We start from the raw sequence: 22,317 nt of genomic DNA on the forward strand, positions 1-22,317 counted from the left end.
GCACATGGGGAAAGTTCCTTCTTTCTCTTGTTCATTTTCTGTGCATTTCCAAAGGAGATGTGAATGTTCTTGGAAAAATGTGTGCTAATGAGTTAGAAGTCATTGTAGGCTCCTGCCTGTCTTTGCTCACAGAGTACTTTTCAGTCTAATTTTTGTGGGCTTTTTCTAAGGTTCCTGATTCCTTCATTCTCCTTCTTCAGTCCTCATCCAGTTTCGTTTTTTAATGTTTATTCATTTATTTTTATTTGAGAGTCAGAGAGACAGACAGGCAGGGCTCCCATCTGTTGATTCATTCCCCAGGTGCCCACAACAGCCAGGCCTGTGCCAGGCCAAAGTTAGGAGCCAGCAACTCGATCCAGGTCTCCTACATGGGTGGCATTGATCTAACAGCATGAGCCATCACCTGCTTCCTACCAGGGTCTGCATGTTCAGGAAGCTGAAATAGGAAGCAGAGCTGACACGTGAACCTAGGCTCTCTGCTACAGGATGCGGGCATCCCAAACAGCACCTCAACCGTTACGCCAAATGCCCACCCCCTCAGCCAGGCTTTCAGTTCACTTCACTCCCTAGATCAAGTCCAGTCAGCAAAAGCCAATAAATTATTCCAGTTCTCTGCTGACAAATTTACCTGACATCGTTCTTGTAACTCCCCAACCACTGTCGACACTGCTGCCAGTCATCTTCCTAGAGCACGTACCCATTCCAGTTTCTCGCCTACTCAAGAACCATCCGGCTGGTGCCGTGGCTCACTTAGTTAATCCTCCGCCTGCCGCACTATCATCCCATATGGGCGCCGGGTTCTAGTCCCGGTTGCTCCTCTTCCAGTACAGCTCTCTGCTGTGGCCCGGGAGGGCAATTGAGGATGGCCCAAGTGCTTGGGCCCTACACCTGCATGGAAAACCAGGAGGAAGCACCTGGCTCCTGGCTTCGGATCGACGCAGCGCCGGCCGTGGCGGCCATTTAGGGAGTGAACCAAGTGAAGGAAGACCTTTCTCTCTGTCTCTCTCTCTCACTGTCAAATAAAAAAAAAAAATCCATAGTTTCACACTGCCTCCAGAATAAAGGCTTTTCTTACTTTAGTCTTTAGAAAGTTCCTTGAGACGAAGGATGTAGAAGCCCCTGTTTCCTGTGTTTCACTGTTTCTGTGTGACTGTAAGTCTTTTTCTTTGCTCCTCTAATCTCTGTTTCTCTAATACCCCTTTTCTTTTGATCTTTGGATAACTTCCTTAAAGAATTCTCAAGCAGGATCTGAAAGAAAATGGAACTACTTAAATGTGCCTGATGCTGACTCAGACACTGTGAGTTTTCAACCTTTCTCTTTTTCCTTCTTTCTGACCATACTTCATAAATTTCACAGTTTGGGAAATATGACCAGGTAGGAAATTCTTGCAGCATTTATCTTTTTATGACTTGTTTAAAATTAACCAAATGGTCTCTTTTAAAAGATTAATGAGACTATCAGAGGCCAAGTATTTCAATCCACAAGATGTTAGAATCTTAGTGCCAGTCAAAAGATACGTAGTGCAAAATTATTTATAATTAACAAAACCTGTAGATTAAATACCTCTGTTTTCTATTACAGCTTTGGTTTAGTTAAGAGTCTACAGTTTTGTTAGTAGTAAAATTGCCATAATTGCCTTTAATTTCCCCAAGCCTTAGAATTCTTGGGTTCTAAAATATCTTTCTATACATGGGGGGCCCTGGTTATAGAATACTCTTTTTAAAGATGTGGTCGAAGAGAGATGTGGTATAAACAAAAGAAGATGATAAAGTATGGTGGAGAGGGCTTCAGACTAGAAAGCTTTTATGGCTTTTATGGCTTGACTCTGGCAACAATGTTTGTGGGCCAAAGTTTTCTCATATCTAATGCGATGGGGCTTGAGCTTATTCTTGAAGCCCTTAATAGTCAAAATATGACAATCACAGGCCAAAAATAACACCTAACCAGTCCATTTATTAATATGTTAAGTCTAAACAACTCAGTAAACACTTGCAGCCTAACAACTTAGTATCCATTTGAAAAAAAAAAAAAACACAGCTATATTGAAAAGTAACATTTATATTTCATTCCTAAATAGTCTCTATTGCTGACTAATATGATATGCATGCCTATTTCTCAAATCTTGGAATCTGAACATAACCTTTTTTAATTTTCCATTCCACATTGATTTTTATATACTTGCTTTTTGCTACAGCAACTGTCAAAAACTCAACTTCATACAGATAAGAGTTTGTGGAGAAAAAGCATGATTTAATACTGACACTTCAAACTACCAGTTACTAGTTTGCATGGTGTCTAATAAATGTCTCTATTTCCCTTGAAATGTTGAAATATTATGTACTGCTCTTGTGAGTGTGCTGTGGTGCTCTGGGGTACCTCAACACGTGGTTTAGGGAATTGCAGACCTAAGAGTTTGTTATTAAAGTAGAATCTCAGAGCCCACTCCAGACTAGATAAGTGAGAATATTCATTTTTAAAAGATGCCCAGGAGGTTTATATGCAGTTAAAGTTTGAAAAGCACTGCTCAAAGGCATCTGCTATATACAAAAATTCTATTACATTATCTTAATATAAGAAAGATAAATTAGTTCACTCACTGCCCTCTTTAAACTGTAGTTTCCTAATAATTATGGAATTCTCAGCTTGCTCTTGTCCTTGACTTAACCCTGGAAGAGATAGGAGCCACTCCACCTGCATCCTGTCTGAACAATTGGAGGTATATAATAACATTTTTGCAATACATATATATGTATATTCTATCAAAATTCTTGTTCTCATATAAAAATGGAAAGTCTAAGCTTGAGATTTGATTATTGGTTTTTTTTTATTTTTTTTTTATTTTTTGACAGGCAGAGTGGACAGTGAGAGAGAGAGACAGAGAGAAAGGTCTTCCTTTGCCGTTGGTTCACCCTCCAATGGCCACCGCGGCCGGCGCGCTGTGGCCGGTGCACCGCGCTGATCCGAAGGCAGGAGCCAGGTACTTATCCTGGTCTCCCATGGGGTGCAGGGCCCAAGTACTTGGGCCATCCTCCACTGCACTCCCTGGCCACAGCAGAGAGCTGGCCTGGAAGAGGGGCAACCGGGACAGAATCCGGCGCCCTGACTGGGACTAGAACCCGGTGTGCCAGCGCTGCAAGGCGGAGGATTAGCCTAGTGAGCCACGGCGCTGGTGAGATTTGATTATTGTTTATATCTCTTGTCTGTACTCCTTCGGAATAGGGGTCTTTCTACTCTCTACTTGTTGAATTCTTTATTTAGTAGAGGATTAAGCCTGTGACTATAAACTAAATTGAAAGTATGTTACCACAAATATTAAAAAAAGAAAGGAGGAAGGAGGGCGAAAGTATCATTATGGGTTTAAAATTGTATATATGAAATACATAAATCTGTAAAACAGATTAACAAAACAGAAATCTGTTCTCTTTATATACATTTTAAAAAGCAAAAAATAAAAATAAAGTCTAAGGTCCCTTTATACTCACCAGAATCCTATATTCCTAGTGGTTCCCAGGAGTTACAAAATTAGAGTCATTCATTCATTCATTTATGTCTTCCAGGCAGTCTTTTGTGACATTCATATCACAAAGGTACAGTTTTCTTTAAAGATTCATTTATTTGAAAGAGTTACAGAGAGAGGTAGAGACAGAGAGGTTCACTGCTGGTTCACTCCACAAATGGCTGTAATGGCCAGAGCTGAGCTGATCTGAAGCCAGGATCCAGGAGCTTCATCTGGATCTCCCACATGGGTGGAAGGGCCCAAGCACTTGGGCTATCCTCCAATTTTTTCCCAGGCCATAGAACCAGGAGCTGGATCAGAAGTGGAGCAGCCAAGACTCGGACCAGCACCCATGTGGGATGCCAGCGCTGTAGACTGGGGCTTTAACCCACTGCACCACAGCACTGGCCCCCAAAGATAGAGTTTTTGTTTCTAGGGCTAAAGGATAATTTCGTAACATGTAATTTAAAATATGTCTCATGCCATTAATGCCTTATCAAAACCCTCACTCATTCTGGTAGATTTCAACTGCTGTTTTAAAATTTACTGATTGATTGGTACATGACTTTATTATTCAGTGATCTATTTTGTATGTTACTATTTTCTAGAGACTCCCAAAGATGTGGCTACTAAGTTGAGGGGGGGTGGGGAGTGATCGTGTCTGCTGTGAGTACATGATGCTCACCTGGCATGTCCTTCTTAAAGCTGGAGCTCTGGCTCCCCAGAAACTGATGCACTGATCCTCGTGGGTGTCAGGGATAGAAGCTTATGGCTGCTGCTAGCACAGAATATGAAATGAACTCTTCTTTTTTCATATCTTTAAAGTACACTGAACTTAACTTTACCAGTGAAAGAAGAGAAAGTTCAGGAATGGGGAGAGGGCATGGGATTGGAAATACTTCAGTGACCCTCTGTTCATTAGAGGGGACTAAGCAAAGGGTATTCACTAACCCAAAAAGGAACATTTGCCCTGTCAGCAAGTTTCCTGCCTTCCTTAATTATGATACTAGACTGTTGTCTTTTCTTGGTCTGGTATTTTATACAGAACCAGGAAAACAAACAAAGCAAGTGATTTTTGCTTTCTTCTCTCACCTTAGAGGTACCTGCTCATTATAAAGAACAGGAATTTTAATTTAATGAAGGGGTAGATTCTGTGCAGAGATCCTTAGAACAACACTGAACATGTTTTTCATGTTTATTCCAGACCAGCCTTAACAGCATGATGAGTGTTTACAGTGAAACAGGAGACTATGGCAACGTGAAGGTCAGTGGGGAAATTCTTCTCCACATCAGCTACTGCTACAAAACCGGCGGGCTCTACATTTTTGTCAAGAATTGCAGAAATCTAGCCATAGGAGATGAAAAGAAACAAAGGACAGATGCGTAAGCACATAGCCTGTTCCTCAGATTATTCCAATCATTGCCATTTTTGTCTGTCTGTATGTTTCTTTTTAGAAGAGTTTTAGCATTCCTCTTGATTCAGAGCCTTGTCAAAGAGTTGATTGTCACTTTCTTCCTATGCCACACTGTTAAATATTCTATGAAACACGTGTGTAATGGCTGTATCCTTGATTACTTGGTTTTCAAGAAGCCAATACTCAACACAATTTAGGGTCTGATTTGTTTGTAGTTTATACTCAGGCAGCTCTTTGAGGTAGAAGGCTGACATGTTGGCATATCCAGTATGTACAAGAGTATCCTGTTAATTTTTATTATGGGAAATCCTCCAGAGAAAATTACCAAGCCGATACCCAATTGATACCTAACTAAAAGGGCAATTATAAGGCTTTTAGAATCTGGGGTAAACCTGGAAGGGTAGATGTGGACCATGATGTATCAGATGGGAGCTAGATATAAAGATATGTCAGGTGTTCCCAAGAACATTGCTAGGTGTCCCTAAGAATATTACCAGGTTCAGTGATTCACTGGAAGTACTCACAGCACCCAAAATGTTGTAATCATCACCAAAGGGAAGAGGTACATGTGTCAATGTCCTGAAGAAAGCACGCTCAAGCTTCCAGGAGTCCTCTTCCCATGAAGTCCCACAGGATGCACTTGATTCCTCCAGAAGGGAGTTATGACAGTACAGGCTCATTGTTGTCTACCAAGGAAGCTCATTAGAGGTTTGTCTGGTCATATACCAAATTTCCAGTCTCCCACAAGGGAAGCACTTGTTTTACATGTGCCATATTTTTGTACAATAGTTTAGGCACTGTGAGTCACTTCTATCAGTTCTGGGAATGGTGGGAACCATCCTGAAATCTGAGTGCCCAGATACCACCCAAGGGTCAACTTTGCAAGCAGGTATTTTTAAGGATAGTGATCTCAGGCCTGCTGTGTTAACTCTTTTCATCATGATACGTGACCTAGGCCCAATAAACAATTTTGTTAAGTTGATTCTAAGTATTCTAAGATAGACAAATGAGCAGATTCTAGTTTTGGGGATTTAGACAAACATGGAAAGGGGCTATCTAAAGCCCCAGAAGATGTGGACTGTGGTAGCATCTTGTGAATTTCAGTCTCTACATCTTGTATATTTCTGAGTCTACTGTGATGCCCTGGCTCCAAGAGGCTCCCAAGATAACCCAAGACAAGTTTTGGGGTAGAATTACTATCTTAACATCAGTTTTTATTTTTGTTTCTTCTTTCTTACCCTTTTCTTTCATTCACTGATTACCATTGAATTCACTCCTTGACATCAAAAGGCAGGACTAAGAATGGAGATGCATAGAACCTCAGAAAAGTTTGTGAAACCATTGATGATAACAGATTACATTTATTGAGTAGTATAGTATCTCAATTCGTTATATGTGTCAACCAATACGATCCTCACAATTCCATGAGTTAGAGACTGTAAGTGTACCGGTTTTACAGATGAAGAAATTGAGGCACAGAGAGGTTAAATAAATTCTTGGCATCACCAAAACCAGGGAGACATAGAGTGATTCAAAACCAGATGTCAGTGCCAGTTGTGGTACAGTGCATTAAGCCACTGCTTGCAATGTCAACAGCCCATATCGAAGTGCTGGCTACTCCCTTCTGATCCAGCTTCCTACTAATGTGCCTGGAAAGGCAGTGGACAATGGCCCAAGTAGTTGACCCTCTGCCACCCAGGTGGGAGACCAGGATGGAGTTCCTGGATCCTGGCGTCAGCCTGGCCTGGACCTGGCTGTTACAGCCAACTGCAGAGTGAGCCATCATCTGCTGCTTCCCAGGATACATTAGCAAGCAGCTGAATTGGCAGCCAAGGTGCTGTGACTCGAAGCAGGCACTTCAATTATGGGATACGGGTGTCCTAAGTGGCAATTTAACCCACTGTGCCACAACACTTTCCCCAGAGCCCCCACTCTTTACCACTATAATTTACTGCTTTTCTCCTATGGAAGGCCCAGCATTACATTTTAAAGTGCCCTGTCATACAAATTACATTCTCTTTGGTCCTGTCTTAAACTTCTTGGCCTATTCCCTTTGCTTCTTTAGTTCACTTGAGTCCCTGAGCATTTCTTGCAAAGTAGATGCTTCCCAATAACTACATCCATTTTTATTATCTACAGTTATGTCAAGTCATACCTTCTTCCTGACAAGTCCCGAAACAATAAGCGCAAGACCAAAATCAGAACAGGCACTAATCCAGAATTCAATGAAACACTAAAGGTAAATAAATACCCTCTCATAGTAACTCCTGTAATACTGGTCACAACCTCATTGGTTTAGAATTAACTACAGAGAAGCTCTTGTTTGCATGTCAAGATTTGCATATGTTTTAGAAAACTGGAATTTTAATAAACTATTGTAATTCTCTTTGATTTCCTTAGATTTTTCCTAAGGGAAAAAATGTACACCATTTTTACTCTGTTTATTTCTCTGCTGCTACTGCTGCTGAAATTGCACCTTAAGGATAATCCAGCAAAATGACATCTGGGCTGCTACATCTCGTGAAAAAGTTTCACCCTTGGGAAAACTGTGCTTGTTCTGACCCCCTTAAAAGAAATTTGCCGTAATTTTGATACTAACATAGCAGGTCACTTTGTATGTGTTCATTGTTCTGCTAACACAGCATGAGTATGTGCTGTTTCTTGTTAGGATTTCAGAATTTGGCTAAATTTAGCTATATGGTTAATGAACATCAGGGATGCAGGATTAGATTTGAGACATTAGAGAGAAAATGCTTAGCTAAAATATGACCCAGGATCCAATCCTAAAGAAAGCTATATTTCCAGTGGGCATCAGTGTAATAATCTGCCCCCCCCCCCAATTCTGGACCCATCTGTCCTAGTAAAAAAGATCCACAGAGAATGGAATGTTGAAGTTATTACCAATCCTGTGAAGAGTTGAGGACTTGTGCCCAGAGTGATGAAGTCAGAGTCTAGCAAAAGAGGAGGTTGACAAGGGAAGAAAGCCATGAGGCTGCATGAGTCAGCAGGGGCACATGTGGAAGCAGGAGCTAATATCAAGGCAGATCAAACTAAAAATGAATAAATGCAGACAGAAAGTAAGTCCAGTGGCCATAACAGGATAGCAAAGATGAGCCCAGACAGAACAGATGAACACAGTTACAGGGTATGTTCAGGAAGCAGGGAGCCAAGGTTAATCACAAACAGTAACAGCGAGGACAGGAATAGACACAAATCCAAGATCAAGAATCAGTGAGGCTGAAATGTGTCCCAGATGGTGGTGGCATAGAACAAGCAGAAGGTTGGCGGGTATGAGAACATGTGGCCATGGGTAACATTCTGCTGGAGAAGGAAAAGCTAGCCCAGCAATACCCACTTTCTGCTTCATCTGCTCATATATCTTTTCACCTCTGCACTTAGGCTGGGCTTTATGAAGTTCGCTATTGGCAAGTTTCTCATTGTCAGTAGTTTTTGTTTTTAGGTATTCTCATTAGGAATAAAGTAAGATAAAGAAGTTGGAGAAATAATATATGTAAATGTTGAGCTGCTTACCAAGTAGATGTGGGAAAAATTAGGCAAATAGGAAGCAGGTAAAATTGGAAATAGGGGATAAATTTTGGCACTTCATGTTTTTATACAACACCTGCAGGTGATCCTCCTTCTGCAATATTATTTTATATATCTTTCAGCGCTAGTATAGCACAAAATGAATTTATAGAATAAAGCCTCAGTAGAAAGGTAAAAAAAAAGACACTGTTCTCTTTGGGTTCATTTTGTTCATATCACTGATGCATGTAGTCTGAAGGATGGTGGAAGTGAATTTCAAACTGTCATGCAATTAGAAAGAGCCCTCCTTGTGGGCTCTTTGTGTATAAGATGTTGTACATCTCATTTGCAGTATACTATCAGCCACACCCAGCTGGAAACAAGAACTCTGCAGCTCTCAGTGTGGCACTATGATCGATTTGGACGGAACAGCTTTCTTGGAGAGGTGGAGATTCCTTTTGACTCATGGAACTTTGAAAATCCAAGTGATGAGTGGTTTGTGCTTCAGCCTAAGGTAGGAAATGCTTTCAGATTAGTCATACTGTTATACAGTGAGGCAAGTTATAAGCAAAATTGATGTCACAGACCTAAACAATTTGAAAGCTTTGAGATTTCAAATGATAGTCTGGAAAGAATAATATAGCACATTGTAGAATATTATAATAAAGGTTCCAAAATTTTGCTTTGAAAGTCCTTGTCTATATCTTGTAAGCCATAAAATCACATGCGTTATTAATGCTTACCCAAACTTTATTCATTATTCATTTGAAAGTCTCCATGTAGAACAAAAAGTAACACGTGATATGCTCCTATTAGAAAGAGACAGCCTATATTTTCTCAAAGGCAAAAACAAATCCATACAGCATGACAAATCTCAAAAAATTGTCTCTATGAGAGAACTTCAAAAACTTAATGGAAATGGTATTAGAAGAAAAGTTTATTTTAATGAAAAAATTTTTTTTGAAATCCATGTGTGGTTTTCTTCTCCAAATTAGGGAAGTTTTCTGATTAAGCCTTCTAATCCATTCACTTCTTCCTCCTTCCATACCTTCAGGAACTCCTAAGACCCATGTATTGGATTGTTTGATAGTATCCCATAGATCTCCAATAGTGTTTTTAATTTTCCTAATTTCTTCTTCTTTTTTTTTTTGGGGGGGGGGGTCGGAGATATTTCCTAAGATGTAACTCCTAACTCAGACATTCTTTCTTATGCCTCACCAAGTCTGTTGTTAAAGCTTTCCACTGTATTTTCTATTTGACATACTGAATTCTTCATTTCTAATATTTCAGTTTGATTTCTCTTCAAAATCTCAATATCATGGGAAAATTTTTCCTCCATGTCATGTATGGATTTCTTAAACTTGTGAATTTGCTTCTCATTGCTTCTGAGTAATCCTATGATTAATCTTTTTAATTCTTTTTCAGGCATTTCATCAATCTCCTCATCTTCACATTCTAATATGGAAGTGTTGCTGTGTTCCTTTGCGGGAATCATGTTATCTTCCTTATTCTTGTTTCATAAATTTCTGTGCTCACTTTTAGGCATTTGTGGAAATACTTGTTGTTTTTCTCCTCTGTTTTCTTTTATATTTGAACTATGCCTCCGTAGCTTAGTGAAGTGTCTGCTCTTTCAGTGAACACCCAGGGACGTGTGCTGGGTGTGCCCAGGGAGCTCTGTTCAGTGCTCCAGGGTGGGATGAGTATCCAAGTTGACACTCAAGTTGGGCATGGTAGATCTCCTTTATTGTCAGCAGGTGGGAGGGTATAATCACTTCTGTTGGCTTAATCACATTCTCACCTCCTCCCTTCCAAGGAGATCAATGCCCAGGCTTAGCCCACAGTGGGTGTGACACTCACCCACGCTGCCTCATGAAGTATACAAAGGTTCTCTGCTGTCCTCATTGTGAGCACGGATCCCACTGCAATGACGCACCCCAGGGAATCAGGGAGCTCTGAGCCTCTGGTGCCGCACACAGTGATTGCCCAGAGACCCAGATACACCCTTCATCCTGTCATGCAGTCACAAAGTTCCCACAGCCTCAGCACACAAGGCTCCCACAGTCACAAGGTGCGGAGGATCTGCTCCACCCCAATAGCCTTTCTGGTCCACAGAGAGAGCAGAGATGTTCCCAGAGCCAGTGGCCTGTGGGTGCTCTGCCTTGATGGTTTGAGGCCCAGAGCCTGAGATATATTGAGAGGCTGGGGACACCTCAGATGTATGTGGGTTCCCAACCCCCATCAATCCTCCCAGCCAGACTCAAAGTCAATAGGGAACCGGATTTTTCACTCTGGTAAAGTCCCCAGATCACAGGCACACACAAGAGCTACCACGGCCACTACTGGTATCAAAATGGTGCCATCACCCCACTGGTTGCCGGGCACCCTCTTTGGGGGATGGGGAGAAAAAAATGTGCCTTCTTTTTTTCACAAGGTTAGGTGGGTACCCTGGACCCCTTTAGGGCTCCAGGCCAGACTGAAAGACAAAGTGCTCCACCAGGCTCTCCCTCTGGCAATACAGCAGTGGTACGGCTGCTACAGTCTGCTCTCACCTCACTCTCCAAAGCCGGCACTTCTTCTGGCTCTCGGCTTCAGGGATCATGTGTGGGTCCACGCTTGTTGCTGTGCGTTTGCACCGTCTGCACTGACCCACAGCGTGCCTCTCCTTTCTATAGAGTTTCCACTGCAGCGTTCTCTCCAGCTCTCCCCTGGGGATGCACTTCTCTGCTTTGTTGCTACTACTTTCCCCTCACCTAAAGCAGTATTCCTTTCTCTATTCAGCCATCTTGGAATCCCTCCTAGTTTTCTTCATAACACATATTTTCCTTTAACTTTTGGAAGACCTTTCATATTTCTCGTAATTTAGACCAATAAGCAGAATTGGTCTTGTCTTGGCTCACACGAGGGAGTGACTAGTAACTAAATTCTCTATTTTCCTGCATTCCTTCTTTGGAGATTCATAGCCCAGATCTTAAGTTATATTCAGAAAAACAATCTCAGACCTGCATCTAAAAATAAAATACCAATATAATATAGCATGTTCTAATCTACAACGAAAGTACCTGAACTACTGGAATCTCTCTAGAACTTTTTTAAGTCAAAAAGGAGATGGAAGGGGTCACATCTATGTAGCCAAAGATTGTTCTTTATATACAGGTAGACTAAAAAAATAGGATAAAGATGGTGGACTCATATCAGACTTAGTTGCTACAGTAGTAGCTTCATGACTGCCTACAATACCCATGCCTTTGAGCTCTCGTTTGTAATATAATCATGGGGTGTAGCTGGTAGGACTGCTGTGACATTTAAATAAGCATTCAGTGTGAAGCTATCAGTATTCTATCAAGCACATTGTAAGTTCCCAATAAATTCTAGGTAGTATACATCTTACTTAGGAGTCTTATATTGCAAATGACAGAAACTACAACTTATACTGATAGGAAAATAAAGGGAGATTATTGGCCAATAATGTTCTGGCATGGCTTGAACCAGATGCTCAAATCCTATCACAGCCTTGGAGTCTCTTGGTTTCCATCTTCTTTTTGCTGATTTCATTTTCAGGTTCGTTCCACAGTGTGTTAGACTTACTCATTGGCTCCAGGCATCTTTCATTGGGTACTAATGACTACAGTGGTTGCAAGCCTCTCATCCTGGCATCACATCACCCTGGGCCTGATTCTCTTAATTCTAGCTATATCATTTGCCTATCTTGAGCAAATGACTGTGGCTTGGGAGGTGAGTTGTATTGCCTGACATAAGACAATCAGAAAAAACCCTGGTTTTGAAGGGAGAATTTCCCGAAAGGAAACCCAGGTGCAGTTATACTAAAAGAATGGTTAGAGATGCTTCCCAACAAAATCAAGTGCTGCCCCCCATATCATCATAAATAGCAACATCATTCCCATTTAACGATTATACCAACCATGTGAGGTAAGTATCATTATCCCCATTTTATAGATGAAGAAGCTGAGACTCAGATGTTGTGGAGCTTTGTATCTGTTGGTCTGAAACATGGTGTAACTAACTCATGGAATATCTTTAGGAGTTATATTTGTGCTATGGGTAAAATTGACAATGAAACACATTTTGAAAATCCTTAATTGCAAACCAATAACTGATATAAATGTGATAGATAAGAACAGTCCAGTATCAGTATTAACAACAAACCAGTCCACAATAGCATAGTATTTCCCTGGCATTAAATATGGCAAATCCTCTATCATTACAGCATTAAATTTCTTGGAATTGAATTATAAGCCTTGCCATAAAAGCTAGCACTTCATATGACTTAGCCTACTATCAGTTGTTTACTTTTGTGTATTATGAATGAGCATCATCATAAGAAATTGACCAAGACATCATGTGATACATGACACAGGTGAAGGATAAGTAGCATGTGTCTTAGTGCATAACACTCATTTATCTGTCATGGAGTTAGTGGTAAAGTATATAGGGGCACTTTGGAAACCAGTCTGGAGGGAACGGTTTCCTGGAAATAGCTGAAGGACTTTTGGGGGATGGGGATGATGTAACTAAGCTCTCTCAGGCCTTTACAGACATCCTAGGAGCTTAGGGCCCATGGTAATCACCTCCACATTATGCTTTGCTAGTTCCTTTCTATTATAGAAGGAAACATCTCTGCATCTCTCTGACTCAACACACTGAAACATCACCAGATTTCTAACCATGTCTGCTAGGAGGTTTGCTCCAATAGCCTCCACCTGAGATCTTTTAGAAGCCTGCCTTCAAGTAACTGTAGCTTTTTGCCTACTTGGAAAGAGAGCCAGAGGATGCTGGGAGTTTTGTACCTCCTGCCACAAGGTAACCCTTCATCAATAACTGATAGGTGGGAGAGTATGAAAACCTGCTTCCTGGACTGAGAGTGAGAAAAACCCTGAAGTTCTACTGTTTAATGTTTTTATTAATAGAAAAAGAAGGGATTAAAAGCAGTTTATGGGTGCAATTCTAAGAATATAGTGACACTGACCTCCCGCCTGCCCTCCCTCCTCTTTTTTATTAACTTGCAAAAATGTGTTTTTAATGTACTTTATAATCATAGGATTAATGTTCTATAGAAAGAGATCAACATATTGAAAGTAGAAAGCCCTCTGTTCAATAGGCACATAGACAATGACTATAAACAATAATCAAGTCCCAGGATGCCAATTTCCCTGAGATTTTACTTACAATCCACAGTGTTCCTGCCTCATCAGGCTGAAGCTGCTTTCCAGGGAGCTTTGCCTCAGAATGTATGTATCCCTGCCCTGCTTCCCTCAACCCTTCCCCAGTTTCTCTGGTGAGCATACCCTTAATACATCATTTGCATAAGAATTCTCAACTCTGAACCTGTTCCTGGGCAATCCAACAGAAGTTTGTGCCTCTGATCCACATCATCTTCCTATACCAAGCTTCCTGTGATACAGAGGAAAGGTGGAGGAACACTCAGACTTGCTTAGATGCCATGCCTTTCAAACTTAGCAAGACAGTGCCAAGGCATGCTCTGGGTGCTACCTCACGCCTCATTGGTGGCTTACCGTACACTGAAATGAGGTCCATGAAGTTGATTAGCAGCAAACTATAGGAAATGTAGCTTCCTTCTCAGTCTCCTGTCTCAGTCATTTCAATGGAGTAGTCACCCCATTGACTGCAGGAGTAGTATAGGCAGCCCTGGAGATTTAATGTTTCTGGTAGATTATCCAGCAGAGGAGGTGAAACATGAGCTACAGGGACCCATTTCCCTAGTCATAAAGGATCAGAATTAATAGTCCTTATAAAGCACTTCAGAAATGCTAGCATCCTTTTGCAGTGGGGATGTCAGATTTATTGCTCACTGACTTTGTGTTAGTAAAAATCTCTCAGTACCTGTCTTTATCTGTGTTTGGTCTTATAGCATCAAGCCATAGAAGGGGCTAGTACAGAGAGAGGAAGAACTCAAGATGTCAGATGTACTGAAATGTGGTTTCATGGTATCGCTTCCATTGTACCGCAGACATGAGATGATTTATTAGCTATAACTCATTACTCTCCTGACAGGCATGCTAGGTAGTTAAGCATGAAGAGTTTGTCAGTATGAATTGCCTTTCAAGCCTTCCCAGGAGGTACTGCTAGAAAAACAAGGACCTTTGAAAATCAGCTTCAATGGTTTTCCAAGGAAACATTCTCTTATTCTGCCTTCAAGCAGAGAATAAATGCAAGTTCCTGTGAAATTGTTACCTAGCTAAAAGGCTCTTTGTTTGGTAGTTTTAGCATACTTTTGTCTGTAATTTACTACCCTACCTTACACATGTCTTACTCCTGTAGAAAATAGATCTGTCTCTTCCAAAAGAAGGTAATAGGTAGCATCCAATGTTTTTCCCACTCCTGCTTAGTCTCAGTGGTTCCCTGATGCTTTGGGATATGGTTTTAGAGAGTGCTAACCCTCATCCTGGCACTCAGTGCCCTCCTGATGTGACCCATCCTTCTTTAAGCAACTCAGGATGACAGTTCTCTACTCACATCCCCATTTTCATATAAATGTGACACCCCTGGCTTTCACTCTCACCAGCTAGCCCCTACCAGTCCTTGTGGGAAAGGAGCCCTCAGGCTACTGGAGTGAGTTAAGTCTGTGGATATAGAAAGCAAAAATACTTTGAGTGTTTAAGTCTCTTGAGAATGGAAGGGAGACCCCTTGATCGTTGACTGCTGGGCGAAGGAGCATAAAAAACTCTCACTCCCTTGCCTCTGCTTGCGACAGCTATGAGGTGTGATCTGTCATCTCTGGAGCTTCCCTGCAACACTGAGCAAAAGTTCAGTCCATGAAACTTTGCCTGATTCCATACCCTTGTTAAGCCTCCTTGATTTCTGATACTGCTTCTGTACTACCCTAACTAAGAAAGCACTCTAACAGGAATTCAGGCCTTAGAATCTTCTGAGGAACCCAGAGGACACATCTTCTTTCCAACTCCTCACTGCTACCTCCCTGTACGTATACCCCGATCACATCAGACTTTGTACCAGTTGCTAAACATGTTCTACATAGCCCCTGGTATATTTTGAAAATACTACTTGCTCAATTTGGATTAATCCTCTTTTTTAAAAAAGATTTATTTTATTTGTTTGAAAGACAGAGTTACAGAGAGAGGTAGAGAGAGAGAGAGAGACAGGTCTTCCATCTGCTGATTCACTCCCCAATTGGCCGCGATGCCTAGAACTGCGCCGATCCGAAGCCAGGAGCTTCTTCTGGGTCTCCCATGTGGGTGCAGAGACCCAAGGACTTGGGCCATCTTCAACTGCTATCCCAGGCCATAGCAGAGAGCTGGATCAGAAGAGGAGCAGCCGGTACTAGAACCGGCACCCATATGGGATGCCGGTGCTTCAGTCCAGGGCTTTAACCCACTGTGCCACAGCGCCAGCCCCTGGACTAATCTTCTATACCTACCATCATCTGTCATCATCTCATTATTTGAGGAATAAGCAAAGGGACACCTTCTTATCTCAATCTCAGTTAATTTCTCTCTTTCCAGTAGTTTCTTTGCATACACAGACAATGCCATGGCTGAGAAAGAACTTCTAAGATCAATCCCATTCACAATAACCACAAAAACAATCAAGTACCTTAGAATAAATTTAACCAAGGATGTCAGAGCTCTACAATGAGAATTACAAAATATTAAAGAAATAGAAGAAGATACCAAAAAATGGAAAAATCTGCCATGTTCATGGATTGGAAGAATCAATATCATCAAAATGTCCATTCTTCCGAAAGCAATTTACAGATTCAATGCTATACCAATCAAAATACCAGAGACATTCTTCTCAGATCTGGAAAAAATGATGCTGAAATTCATATAGAAACACAGGAGACCTCCAATAACTAAAGCAATCCTATACAACAAAAACGAAGCTGGAGACATCACAATACCAGACTTCAAGACATACTACAGAGCAGTTTTAATCGAAACAGCCTGGTACTGGTACAAAAACAGATGGATAGACCAATGGAACAGAAAGGAAACACCAGAAATCAATCCAAACATCTACAACCAACTTACATTCGACAAAGGAGCTAAAACCAACCCCTGGAACAGGGATACTCTCTTCAACAAATGGTGCTGGGAAAACTGGATGTCCACATGTAGAAATATGAAGCAAGGCCCCTACCTTACACCCTACACAAAAATCCACTCAACATGGATTAAAGATCTAAATCTATGCAACAATACCATCAAACTAATCGAGAACATTGGGGAAACTCTTCAAGACATTGGCACAGGCAAAGAATTCCTAGAAAAGACTCCAGAGGCATAGGTAGTCAAAGCCCAAATGAACAAATGGGATTACCTCAAATTGAGAAGCTTCTGTACAGCAAAAGAAACAGCCAGGAAAGTGAAGAGACAACTGACGGAATGGGAGAAATTATTTGCAAACTACACAACCGATAAAGGATTAATAACCAGAATCTACAAAGAGATCAAGAAACTCCATATTAATAAAACAAACAACCCAGTTAAGAGATGGGCCAAGGACTCTAACAGGCATTTTTCAAAAGAGGAAATCCGAAAAAATGTTCAGGATCTCTAGCTGTCAGGGAAACGCAAATCAAAACCAGTAGTTTCTTTGTACTTGTGTTGAAGCAAATGTTCATTTGTCTGACATTGAGCTTTCTATATAGGAGAAATCTTCTTTTCCCAGAAAATAAGACCATAGGCCGGCGCCGCAGCTCACTAGGCTAATTTTCCTCCTTGAGGCGCCGGCATACCAGGTTCTAGTCCCGGTCGGGGTGCCGGATTCTGTCCCGGTTGCCCCTCTTCCAGGCCAGCTCTCTGCTGTGGCCAGGGAGTGCAGTGGAGGTGCTTGGGCCCTGTACCCCATGGGAGACCAGGAGAAGCACCTGGCTCCTGGCTTCAGATCAGCACGGTGCGCCGGCCACAGCGCGCCGGCCGCGGCGGCCATTGGAGTGTGAACCAATGGCAAAGGAAGACCTTTCTCTCTCTCTCTCTCTCTATCTCACTGTCCACTCTGCCTGTCAAAAAAAAAAAAAAAAAAAGACCATAGGAGATCAATTAATAGAAAAATCATAGAAATCACTCACATACAAACACATACCCTCCAATGCATTTTAAAATCATTGAGAGTAGGCATTTGGTGCAGTGGTTAAGATTATGCATGAGGCCGGTGCCGCGGCTCACTAGGCTAATCCTCCGCCTAGCGGCGCCGGCACACCGGGTTCTAGTCCCGGTTGGGGCGCCGGATTCTGTCCCGGTTGCCCCTCTTCCAGGCCAGCCCTCTGCTGTGGCCCGGAAGTGCAGTGGAGGATGGCCCAGGTGCTTGGGCCCTGCACCCCATGGGAGACCAGGAAAAGCACCTGGCTCCTGGCTCCTGCCATCGGATCAGCGCGGTGCGCCGGCCGCAGCGCGCCGGCCGCGGCGGCCATTGGAGGGTGAACCAGCAGCAAAGGAAGACCTTTCTCTCTGTCTCTCTCTCTCACTGTCCACTCTGCCTGTCAAAAAATAAAAAAAATAAAAAAAAATAAAAAAGATTATGCATGGGACACCCGCATCCCATACCAGAGTGCCTAGGTTTAAATCCTGGCTGTGTTCTGATTCCAGTTTCCTGTTAATGCACATCATGGGAGGCAGTAGGTAATGGGTCCAGGACTTGGGTCCCTGCCACTCATATGGGAAACCTGAACTGAGTTCTAGGCTCCTGGCTTTTGTCTGACCTAAGCTCAGCTGTTGAGGACAATTGAGGAGTGAACCAGTGGATGAAAGATGCATATTCTCATTCTCTCTCTCTGTCTCTCTGTCTCTCTCTCTCTCTCTCTCTCTCTCTCTGCTTTTCAGATAAAATGAACTTAAATAAATGGACTTTTTAAAATAGTCATTTAACATTTACAACTGATGGATAAAATCATGTGTCATGTACAACATGTTGTTTTGAAAAATGTGGTAACAATACTAAACATCTACTCTTTCAACAATTTTTAAGAATACAATGCACTGTTATGAACTTTATTCACCATGTTGTACAATAGATCTCTTGAACTGATCCCTCTTGTCTGACTGAAACTTTATATCATTTGACCAACAGCCTCTCAGTTGCACCTCCCACTACAACCCCTGGTAACCATCATTCTACTCTATTTTTGTGAGTTCAACTTTCTTAGATTTTTAAATTTTTATTTATTTGAGAGACAGAGTGAGGTAGACAGAGAATGATCTTCCATCCACTTGTACACTATTCAAGAGTCTGCAACATCAGGGGCTGGGCCAGGCTGAAGCCAGGAATCAGGACTCAATCTGGGTGTTCCATGTAGGTAGCAGGGACCCAGTTGCTTGAGTCATCACCTGCTTCCTCCCTGGGTACACATTAGCAGGGAGCTAAAATTAGGAGCAGAGGTGAAACTCAAATCCAGGAACTATGATATGGGACATAGGCATCCTAATTGATGTCTCAACACTAGGCCTAATGCTCACCCCCTGAGTTCAACTATTTTATATTCCCAATATAAGTGAGATCATTGTGAAAATGTATTTTTGTTCCTGCTTTACTTCACTTAGCATATTGTTCTCCAGGTTCATCCCTGTCTTTTTAAAGGCTGAATAGTGTTAAATTGTATATGTACTGTGTTGAGAAATTTCTGTTAAGATCCTTTCTTTCCTGATTGTTTAATTATTTATTTTCTTACTATTGAAGTGTTTGTGTTCCTTATGTATTTTAGATATTAACTCTATCAACAATATGATTTGCAAAAATTGTCTCCCATTCATAGGTTGTCTGTTTACCAGTTGACTATTTCCTTTGCTGGGCAGAAGCTTATTAGCTTGATGCAATCCCATTTGCCTACTTTTACATTTGTTGCCTGGGTTTTAGGACATGATCCAAAGAATCATTGTCTAATCCAAAGTCATAGAGTTTTCTTCAAGTAGTTTTTGTGCTTTCATAAAATATGAAAAATTATGCTTATATTTGTCTTTAATCCAATTTGAGTTGATTTTTGTACATTGTGTGAGATAAGGATCTAATGTCATTCTTCATATGGATAACCAGTTGTCTCAACACCATTTATTGGAAAGACTATCCTTTGCCTATTGTGTGTTCTTAGCAGCTCACTAGGCTAATCCTCTGCCTGTGTTGCCAGCACCCCGGGTTCTAGTCCGGTTGGGGTGCCGGTTCTGTCCCGGTTGCTCCTCTTCCAGTCCAGCTCTCTGCTGTGGCCTGGGAAGGCAGTGGAGGATGGCCCAAGTGCTTGGGCCCTGCACCCGCATGGGAGACCAGGAGGATGCACCTGGCTCCTGGCTTCGGATCGGTGCAGCACGCCAGCCGTGGTGGCCATTTGGGGAGTGAACCAATGGAAGGAAGACCTTTCTGTCTGTCTCTCTCTCACTGTCTAACTCCGCCTGTCAAAAAAAAAAAAAAGAAAGAAAATCAATTGAAGATAAATGTATTAATTTATTTCTAGGATTTATTTTCTGTTCCATTGATTTATCTGTCTATTTTTATGGCAGTACCACGCATGTTTTGATAACTAAAGATACTTAATGCGTTTCTTAAACATGTATTTTAACTTACAACAAATGTATATTCATTTACAAGTCTTCTGACACAGTGACAACTAATTTTGTTTGAATATGAGTTTAGTAATTGCAATTCTGTCGTATCATCCTGTCATGAATTCTACCCTTGCACATCATCATCAATAGTCTCTTGGTTCATTTTAGAAAAATTTAAATAAGAACATAAGAATATTTTCAAAGTATTTGGTTTATGTAAACCAGGGGTGGAAAAGCTCTTTTCTGCCAAGGGCCATTTGGATATTTATAACATCAGTTGTGGACTGTATAAAATTATCAACTTAAAAGTTATCCATCAATAATTTTATTGAATTTTGAGTCTCACTTCCTGTTGCCGTGGCAGGACCAGAACAAATTATTTTTGCAGAGATTATATGACCTGTGGGTCAGACATTTTCTATCCCCAAACCAAATTCAAAAGTTTCTAAGCACTTATGATTTTTTCTAATATTTTATAGTTTCAAACCTACATATAATCTTATAGCAACTTTGTTATCAAATATTTGATTCTAAAGTATTCAACTTAATTTTTATAGAAACAGCTGTATTTTTGCTCTCAGCAATTTATGTGATACTAAATTATATCATTACATTCAAACATATGCATGACATTAGGAGCTTGGGGGACTGACACAGCTAAGTATACAGTTTCACTTATGGGGCAAATATGCATGGTCTTTGTAGAGAGAATTCTCTCCACTGGGGATGAGAACACAAGTTAATATGATGAGTCAATTTAATATGGGTATACTAACCACTACTACAAATATGTTTCCTAGATAGACTAAAAACTCATTTAAAGTAGAATCTCTGTCTTATATGTCCCCATGGCACTTAGAAAAGTGCTTTATGAGAATGTAAGCATTCTGTATTTGTTGGTAGGATAGAAGTGAATTCCACTGTCTTTCTCTGGGAAGAAGTTGGTTGGATAATGGAAATGATGGCATGCCATGAGATGGTGTTGACTTGGAATTTTCTTGCAAGAGTACCCAAAATACCCCCAAGACATTACATATGTACAGACTACAAGATGATTCCCCTCTTTAAATTTCTTTTGTATGTGATTATAATACTATAAGATTTCATCTTTATTGTGATCTCTTTTATAAGACTTAGTCTTTTTTTTTCTTGAAGACTTGAAATCTTTAAGATAAAAATCAATAGATCATTAATAAATCCCAATAATGCATTGTTGAACCCTATTAATATACTATATATTTATATGTAAAAAGCATATATCACTTTTTCCTATTGGCGTCTTGTAATACCCAAATATCTCACTCATAAACAATAGAACATGATTTTATTACATGCATCATTCAGGTTGACCTTTTGTAACCACACCCACTTCCCTCACATTGCCCCCACTCCTAGCAACCATAATCTGTTCCCACCTTTAATATTTTGTCATTTCAAAAGTGGTACAGAAAATGGAATAATACAGTATTTATCCTTTGAGACTAGCGTTTCCGTCAGAATAATTCTCTGGAGAGGCATCCAAGTTGTTACATGTATCAGGTCCTTTTTCTTGCTGGGTAATATTCTATACACTAGTATTTGTTTAAATATTTACCTGTTGAAAGACATCTAGGTTCTTTCCAGTTTTTACTATCACAAATAAACTTACATGAATGTTAGTGTACATGTTTTGTGTAGACATGGTTTTTCATTTCTCTAGGATAAATACCCAATACTTTCTGGGTTGTATGGTAGTTGCATGTTTAGTTTTTCAAGAAATTTCCAAAGTGTTTTCCAGAGTGGGTGAGCCGTTTTTTGTTTCTACCAGCAAGTTTGAGTGAACCATTTTCTCCTCTTTGAATTTTGATGATGTCAGTTACTAATATTGCTGTCTTTTTTAAAGATTTATTTATTTGAAAGTCAGAGTTACACAGAGAGAGAGACAGAGAGGTCTTCCATCCGCTGGTTCACTCCCCAATTGGCCTCAATGGCTAGAGCTGCACCAATTTGAAGCTAGGATCTAGGAGCTTCCTCCAGGTCTTGGAGAAAGGACTTGGGCCATCTTCTACTGCTTTCTGAGGCCATAGCAGAGAGCTTGATCAGAAGTGGAGCAGCTGGGACTTGAACCAGCGGTACCCATATGGGATGCCAGCACTGCAGGCAGCGACTTTACCCACTACACCACAGCACCAGCCCCACTAATATTGATTTCAACAATTGATTGCTGGTAGCCCACTTTGAAGCAAACATTACTGACAACTTCCTTGTTTTGTCATTTAAGAAAGCCTAGAGACAGCAAAGACAAACAGAAAGAAGTGAATTCTGGTGCTTTTTTCAGTAAAATATTTATTCCTTCCTCACACCCCAAACTAT

At 41.0% G+C, this 22,317-nt stretch overlaps 1 protein-coding gene across 5 annotated transcripts in view; it reads left to right on the plus strand.

Annotated features, from left to right (window-relative positions):
- The window catches only part of SYTL5 (synaptotagmin like 5), a 323,995-nt gene that overhangs the window by 291,430 nt on the left and 10,248 nt on the right, over nucleotides 1-22,317 (plus strand). For 4 of the 5 annotated variants that reach the window (XM_051827009.2, XM_070066530.1, XM_070066531.1 and 1 more), the window contains 4 exons: nucleotides 1,233-1,298; nucleotides 4,702-4,880; nucleotides 7,052-7,151; nucleotides 8,790-8,951. In XM_051827009.2, the coding sequence (XP_051682969.1) occupies nucleotides 1,233-1,298; nucleotides 4,702-4,880; nucleotides 7,052-7,151; nucleotides 8,790-8,951 (507 nt within the window). The remainder of the gene's footprint in view (nucleotides 1-1,232; nucleotides 1,299-4,701; nucleotides 4,881-7,051; nucleotides 7,152-8,789; nucleotides 8,952-22,317) is intronic. The other variant, XM_051827010.2, reaches the window with a different exon arrangement.

The sequence above is a fragment of the Oryctolagus cuniculus genome, chromosome X, assembly GCF_964237555.1.
Source record: "Oryctolagus cuniculus chromosome X, mOryCun1.1, whole genome shotgun sequence".
Taxonomy (NCBI): Eukaryota; Metazoa; Chordata; class Mammalia; order Lagomorpha; family Leporidae; genus Oryctolagus; species Oryctolagus cuniculus.